At 40.2% G+C, this 8,441-nt stretch overlaps 1 protein-coding gene across 1 annotated transcript in view; it reads right to left on the bottom strand.

Annotated features, from left to right (window-relative positions):
- Positions 1-7,964, bottom strand: part of RNF11 (ring finger protein 11) — a gene marked incomplete at its 5' end in the record, with an annotated part of 38,408 nt that extends 30,444 nt beyond the window's left edge. The window contains 2 exons of the mRNA XM_015566984.1: positions 3,274-3,302; positions 7,877-7,964. Of these exons, the coding sequence (XP_015422470.1) occupies positions 3,274-3,302; positions 7,877-7,964 (117 nt within the window). The remainder of the gene's footprint in view (positions 1-3,273; positions 3,303-7,876) is intronic.
- Between the last annotated feature and the right edge of the window lie 477 nt (positions 7,965-8,441).

Below are 8,441 nucleotides of genomic sequence, written 5' to 3'. Positions count from 1 at the left end.
TTCACTTACATTTCCACTTTTTGTGGGTCTTTAGAATCTTTACCACATCACTCTTAATTTCATTTATCTATATATATAAAACCCTAATATGCAAATAGAACGGCAGAACTGAACAACCGGTTGCTATGATGTGCACTGACCACCAGGGGGCGCGTGCAGAATATGGTGGGCGTTGGCCACGCTGGGATGGTAGAGCAGGTGAGCAAGGGCACCAGACCAAGGAGCGGCATTGGTTGCTGTCATTGGGGCAACCCTCTGGTGGTTCCTGAAAATTCTTTGCTCCTGTGCACCACAGTCCCACTCGGCACACGCACCTGCTGCCAGCGGCTGGCCCCACTTGAATCTGCTGCCGGTGCTGGAGCCACCGCTTGCACCTGCTGCCAGCACCAGGCGCCAGCCCTGATTGCTCGGCACCATTAGCAGGTGCAAGCTGTGGCTGCTAGCCCCAATCATCCCTCAGGGCTTCTCCACCTCTCCCTGTTCCTAGGGGCGACTGGGGCTGGCAGCCGCCACTCGCACCCACTGCCGGGGCTCAGCACCGGTCCCGATCACTCAGCACCATCAGCGGGTGCAAGCACCTGCCTTATTGCCCCTGAGGGCTTCTCCACCTCCCCCTGCTCTTGAGAGGCAATCAGGGCAGCAGCTGCCACTTGGCATGTGCCCTTAACTGGTATCAAACCTGGGACCCTTCACTCGGTGCTGTCAGCGGGTGCAAGCTAGGCCGGGGCCGGGGCCAGTGCCGTCAGTGCGTGGGGGCAGTTCCAGCAATGCAAAGAACCTTGCAGCCCACAGTTCCTTTTCAGGGTGCACAAATTCATGCACTGGGCCCCTAGTATAATAATCCTGAATTCTGAGTGTCTGTAATAATATTGTGTTTGTTAAATTCATTATTAAAAGTTACTGGTAAGGAATCGACTTCTGGAAAATTGTTCTAGCCTATTTTTTAATAACCTATTTGAATAAATGAAAAAATACATCATCCCTATCTCTTTGCTTGAAGGAAGGTAATACACAAATGATAATTAAAAATGGCTTGAGACAAGATGACAAAGAAATACAACATTTAATTCCAATTGTATTTATAATCATCCTTTCATTCCCCTCCTCATTTAAACTTGGCTGAGGCATAATAAAGACAGAAGGGAGGCCTTAGCCGGTTTGGCTCAGTGGATAGAGCATCAACCTGTGGACTGAAGGGTCCCAGGTTTGATACCAGTTAAGGGAACATGCCAGAGTTGTGGGCTCGATTCCCAATAGGGGGCATCCAGGAGGTAGTCAATCAATGATTCTCTCTCATCACTGATGTTTCTATTTCTCTTTCCCTCTCCCTTCCTCTCTGAAAATCAATAAAAAAATTTTTTTAAAAGAATGAATTACAGCAATATTTTTTAAAAAAGACAGGGGCAGAAAGAAGGAACACAAGTTGAATAAAAAAGTCAGATAGAACCTATAGTAGCTATTCTGTGACAATTTTTCTGTTTAGAGGGAACCAAATAAAATTAAGACCTTTTTAAAAAAGAATCCCATTCTAAAGTATTGTACTAAGATTTTAAAGCTCTAAATTTTACAATAAAATGTTTCTAGAAAGCATTAACTAAAAAATATTTTAAGAAAGTCAAGTTTTCCAGATCTTATCTACCAACTTATTACCCCATCTTCTCAAGTTACCCTATAATTAGCTCTAGAATTAAAGTGACACACTGACTGTCCTACTCTTAAAGGTGCATACATGCTTAATGGCAAAAAATCAGCCTTAATTAAAGGACATCCAGAGTGGGAAATCAGGCATAAACAAACATACCCACTACAACAAAGATTATAAGTAAACAAGCAAACTTTGATAATTAAATAACCTTAGCTTATTCATTTTACAAAAACCAAGGCAAGCTAAACTACAAAGAACACAAACCAAACTTGAATGAAAAAGATAAAGAGATTAACTTTCCCAAAGTTCATGCACTTTATAAATTAGAAGGGACAGGACAAAACTCGATACAGTCAGATAAAAATAGTTAATGTGGGAGAGGAAAATATCAGAACCCTTTAAAGTACAAAGGCCAAACACTAAAGCACATGATTCTGGGAACAATTTATATTGAAGCAAACAACCAGCCTAGCCATGGAGATTAGTTGGTTGGAGCGTCATTCCCATACGCCAAGGTTGCAGGTTTGACCCCAGGTCAGAGTACATGCAAGCAGCATCCAATGAATGCATAAATAGGTGAAACAACAAAATCAATGTCTCTCTCTTCCCCTTCCTCCTCTCTCTCTAAAAGCAATATGTATTTTTAAAAATGCAAACTTAACACTCTTACAGAAAAACAAAACAACTGATATTCACGTTTACTCAAGTAATTGAGTGCCTACTATGTGAAAAACAGTTCTAGCAATGCAAAGATAAATCATCAAACTTGGATTCTAGTAGAGAAGATGTGATATTGTTATAATTAAAATCAAATAGGAAGAGTAAAGAGAGGTCTGAGGAATGGTAAATGAACTCCTTAAAGTTCGGAGTACTTAAAGAAGTTCGGAGTAAGAAATTATTCATGTTGGAGGAGATCAAAAAAGGATTCATGGCATTTGAGCTGGATCTCGAAAACTAGAATTTACATTTGAAATTAAGGGATGAGTATTCATGGCAATGGGAATAGACTGAGCAAAGGCAGAGGTTGGAAAACAGAGGCATATATAGATGACAACAAACTGTTTAGTCTGACTAGAGTCAGACTTAAAAAGCTGAAAAACTATATAAGGAGCCAGGTTATGACTTTGACAGAGATTTAAGACAGAGATTTTCAGTGACAAGTCATGAAGAATCATTAAGGATTAAGAGGCAAGGGATCTGATCTTGTTAGAATTGTTTAGCAGCAAGGAATGAAATGAATGGGGAGGAGAGATGTCAATTAGGTTATTATGAGAGGTAATGAGGACCTCAATTATGGTGGTGACAATAAGAGGGAGGTGGCATAGTTCTAAGTTAGTCACTGGGTGTCCAGAGTATGTAAGGTACCATTCTACTCCTCCAAGAAAATATAAAATCCAGTCCTGGCTAGTTTGGCTGAGTGGATAGTGTTAGCCTTTGGACTGAAGGGTCCCAGGTTCAAATCTGGTCAAGGGCACATGCCAGAGTTGTGGGCTCGATCCCTAGTAGTGGGTGTGCAAGAGGTGGCCGATCAATGATTTTCTCTCATTATTGATGCTTCTCTCTCCCTCTCCCTTCCTCTCTAAAATCAATAATAATAAAAAAAATTTAAAGAAAATTTAAAATCTTACATCATTCTCATTTTTAAGAAAACTGTAATCTGGAAAGAAAATAATTGTTAAAGTATCAGAGCTAATTTATAAGGTAATATGATTTCCAAATAATACAAACAAAATCAGGAGTGAGAGAGGAAAATATGGTCAGGGAAGGCTTCATTAAAGAGGTTGGAGTTGATCTGCACCTCAATGAAAAGGTAGAACTTCAAGAGAAGGATAAATGTCATATATAGGGCATTTTTTTAAGTTAAATAATCTGTTCAATAAGACCAAGATATGTGAAATACATTTTGAGGTAATTTCCACCAAAATGGTAAACAAAAATAAAACATAAAAAAATCTTCAATTACTTGAATTTAACATCATAAAAGTATAAAAAAACCAAGATATTAATATATTAATACAGCTCTGTATGCTTAAAAATAAGCATTTTATTATATTATAGACTTTTAAAGGAGGGGGGTTACTTTTAATAAGTTCTATAGAAGAGATCAAACCTTTTTTTAAAAGTATCTTGAAGAAAGCTTTATTCAGTCACAATTTGAAATATCCAAAATGTTATGTTTTGTTACTTGTGAAAGAAGCTCCTCAAAACACAATATAACCTAATGAACTCTCTTCATATTTTACATGTAAGTGACAACCAGAATTTGAATTCAGATCTATCAAATTCCAAAACCAGAGCTACACTTGCATCCACTGCTATGTTAACAATAACTAATTTTACTTCTGATTTTAAAATCGAAAATGTATTCATCACAAAGTGTAGGACAGGAGGAAGAGATTAGTAATTCTCAAGTTATATAACTACTACAAAACTGAGAGAAACATATATATACATACATATATATATATATATATATATTTAGACAGAAATACTGTTAAGTGGCTTTTGTTGTTGTTCAGTGAATATTAAGCTGTTTTAATAAGATGCTGCTCTTGGCCGAAACCGGTTTGGCTCAGTGGATAGAGCGTCGGCCTGTGGACTGAAAGGTCCCAGGTTCGATTCCGGTCAAGGGCATGTACCTGGGTTGCAGGCACATCCCCAGAAGGAGATGTGCAGGAGGCAGCTGATCGATGTTCCTCTCTCATCGATGTTTCTAACTCTCTCTCTCCCTTCCTCTCTGTAAAAAAATCAATAAAATATATTTTAAAAAAAATAAGATGCTGCTCTTGAATTAGCATATGACAAACAGGGTTTTAGAGTAACAGTAGTACCTCAACCTATTCACATATATCTTTGGGTGCTGGGCTACCTACTGGCCCTTTCTTCTTAAGGACCTTCACTCCTTATTTTTTCATGACTTATCCTCTCTCTCCAAGCATATTTCCTTTGTATCTTTCTAAACACTCCAGAAAGAGAGAACAGAGGGCATGCCAAATTTCTTTGTTTTTACCTTCTAATTCAAGAAAAGCTCTAACCTCTTTCCTCCCATTTCTCTAAGGATAAGCATTCAAGTACTTTCTCATAAAATAAACGTTCTGTTATGGAATATATACAGGGTGAACTAAACCCTAAATTATTTTATTAATAATTATTTTAAACTTTTATTTAATATTATTGAGATTTGAATTTTAGAATGGATTCCTTAAAAATGATCCATAATAAAGGGAAAAAGGCAGTAGGAATACACATAGTTCTTATAAGACATTCAAATGCACTTGCCTCAAAATAAATACATTAACTCATTTTTAAAAAATCCATTCATTCAACCAATAATTGAGTGCCTAATGTGTGCCAGGCACTGTTCTAGGTACTTGTAAAACTGTTTCTTTAAAAATCCGCTTTCCTCGCCCTGACTGGTCTGGCTCAGTGGATAGAGCGTCGGCCTGCGGACTCAAGGGTCCCGGGTTCGATTCCGGTCAAGGGCATGTACCTGGGTTGCGGGCACATCCCCAGTGGGGGGTGTGCAGGAAGCAGCTGATCGATGTTTCTAACTCTCTATCCCTCTCCCTTCCTCTCTGTAAAATATCAATAAAATATATGTTAAAAAAAAAAAAATAAAAATCCGCTTTCCTCAGGAAGCTTACCGCTTAGTGGGAGGAGAAAGATAATAAACATAATAAGTAAAGATACTGTTAGAAAGTGATAAATGCTATGGGGGGGCGGCGGGGGGGACAGAACAGAGTAAGGAAGAACTCCAGGATATTGTAGCAAGCTGCAATTTAAAAAGGATGGTCAGAGAGGGTTAAAGAAAGTGTCATTTGAGTAAAAACTTGAAAAAGGTGAGGGAGTCAGCCATGGTGATACTGGGGTTAGAGCATTCCAGGCACAGAAACCAGGGCAAAGGTCCTGGAGTATCCTGGGACAAGAAAGCTGAAAAGGCTAAAAAGCCAGCAGCGGGTAGAGTAGTTAAGTGTGGAGATTTATGTGTAGGGGAGCAGAGGGTACAGATTATACAGGGATTATGGGACATTGTAAGGAATTTGGCTTTTACATTGAATGAAATGGGTATCCATAGAAGTTTGAGCAGGGTGTCACGATCTGTTGTATCAGAATCACTCGCTGGCTGCTGAGTTAAGAACAGACTTATTGGGCCCTGGCCGGTGTGGCTCAGTTGGTTGGGTGTTGTCCCATGCACCATGCTGGTGCTGGTTGATTCCTAGTCAGGGCATGTGCCTGGGCTGCCGGCTCCATCCCCGGTGGTGTGGAGTCGAACAGGGTGCAATCAATGTCCATGTGGATGTCTCTCTCTCTCTCACCCTTCCTCTCTTTCTAAAAACCAATAAAAAAATCTTTTTTTAAAAAAGGAATAGACTTATTGGGAAGGCAAGAGAGACCAGTTAGGAAGCTACAAAAAAAGCCCAAGAAAGAAATATGCACTTCCTATAAACTTTGACAGTAATGGAACAGTGATTACTTTTATGCAAAATAAAAAAATCTGTCAGATCCTGCTAATAAGAAATAACCAGAAGTTAGAGCTCTTGATATATATATATACACACACATATATATACATATACATATATATGCACACACACACATATATATACACACACACACACACATTGTGCAACACAAACACAAAAGTCTCTTCACTACAGAAAAATACCAGTGTGTTCCTTTATAATCATCTATTTCCTTTATGAAAAAAAATTTAATTCTGTTGCAGCTGAGACTATCCTTTCAAGAAATTAATCAAAAAAATAATTAGCCAATATTCCTGTAACTCTGCTAATTATATACTATTTAAGGGGAGGGGAGTTACTTCTGTCCACTGAATATATAAATAATTTACCTTGGATTGGTGTGAAATAAATCATTCTTGAAAATCTTATTTCCTTCATGGGGAACAGAATTTTTTCTACTAAAGTTTCTCTTTTTATGCTCCTATTTTTAAAATAAATACTTTTCTTTCAATTGATACCAACCAAATTTGCATATCAGCATCTGGGTCATTTATTTAAGGAAAGGACAACCACAAAAAACTCCCACTGTCACAAATAACATGTTTCAAAAAAGGGCTAGAAAACACAAAAGGAGATTTTGAAATAAAAATCCATTCCACTACAAAAATTTGCTCAAGAAACTGAAATAAGCACATACATCGTCTTACAGTATTTTGAGGTAAACAGAAAGTGGAATATAAACAATTTACTTGCTTCAAAGACTCAGAAAGACAGCCAGATTTAGCTTGTGCTTTTCTAAATTAAATCTTGATGGTTGAAAGTATTACACAGGTCCCCCCTTTTCCCCTTAGCTTGTCTTTTTTAAAGAGACTTTCCCTGTGGCAATTCTTGGGAAGAAATGGGCGTGTAAATTTACAAAACATAATACAAAATTCAAATTCATTAATTCCTTCGACATATAAGTGCGTTTCTGTGCCAAAAAGTGCACAAAGCACTGGGCACATGCACGCTGTTCTCAAGTCTTATATATAGTTTTCACGTGTCCCAGTTACTGAGTATCTACTAGGAACCAGATGCTGGGGATACGACAGCAAACAGGAGACAGACACACGGCCCCTACCTGCACGCAGTGTCCACTGCAGAAAGAGGGAAATGCCTCAAGGATGAGCCATCATCTAACAAACAAGGACAGGAACACTCAGGTAAGTGCTCCGTGTGCTGTGGACGGACGTGTGGAGGGTTCGGGAGGACACAAACAAGGGAGGGCGGGGAAGGCAGAGCCTCCAGATCGGCGGTGACAGGAGAGCCGAGGCCTCCAAGAGGATTAGATGTTCACCTGGCCGACCTTGGGGGCAGGGCTCCGCGCACAGGGAGCAGCTGGAGCAGAGGCTCGGGAAGCCCGGGATACAGACCGCGAGGTCAGCCGTGGAGGCTCCCGACGCCACAGTCAGGACTGGCCTGTATTCGCATTTAGGAAAAGCCCCCGAAGGGTTTTCTTGTGTGATCAGGTTTCTCTGGTGCCGTGAGACACTGGTTTACACAGGAATGAGAAAAGAATAACACTAGGTAATGATGTCACCATGAAACAACAAAGGAGCCTGTCCAATTAGAGAACTAACCCCCTCCCCCTCAGGAAAAAAAAAATAAGCCACTTAACTCTGCAAGTCCTTCTGGGAAAAAAAGTTTTTAACCAACATCACTTAAAACCGAAGAAGCGGAGGAAAGGTTTGTTTGTATGTATTATGAACAATAACATCGACTTATCTACCTTGCGTTTTCTCCAGAGGGCACAGCTCTTTATTAAATGGTGGAAACACACTAGGGGGTACTGACTGTGGTCCAAAAAGCACTGAAACTCTTCAGAAGAAAGTCTTTGGTACCAAGGGGGAACCACGAGGAACAGAAGGTATGTTTCAAGGCATGGGTAAAGGTTCCCAAAGTTCAAGAGAACCAACTTTTATTAAGTCAAAGCGTTTCAAAGGTGTCACGGGGTGGAGCCAAGGAGGAGGGGTTTAAAACTTAATAAAAAAAAATATGTCAACAACTAACTCTTAAAAAAAAAAAAAACAACCACCACCAAGTAACTCTTGATCCGAGGGGACTAAGATCCCCCCTTCATGCTCTTCTCCCAAGGAGGAGCCATGAACACCCACCAGACCCAATGAACACAGACAGGGGTGAGCACCCATCACAACATAACCGGGTTGGGGGCACCCACCCGACCCGCCCGCCCAGACCCCAGTCAGCGGTGCGGCGACACCACCTCGATTCAGGCATAAAGGCAGGAAAATGTCACTCCCAACTCCACCAGCCGCCGGCCCGGGGGCCGAGCT

Source organism: Myotis davidii, unplaced genomic scaffold (assembly GCF_000327345.1).
Source record: "Myotis davidii unplaced genomic scaffold, ASM32734v1 scaffold79, whole genome shotgun sequence".
Lineage (NCBI taxonomy): Eukaryota > Metazoa > Chordata > Mammalia > Chiroptera > Vespertilionidae > Myotis > Myotis davidii.
This window is presented reverse-complemented; position numbering and strand designations above follow the sequence as displayed.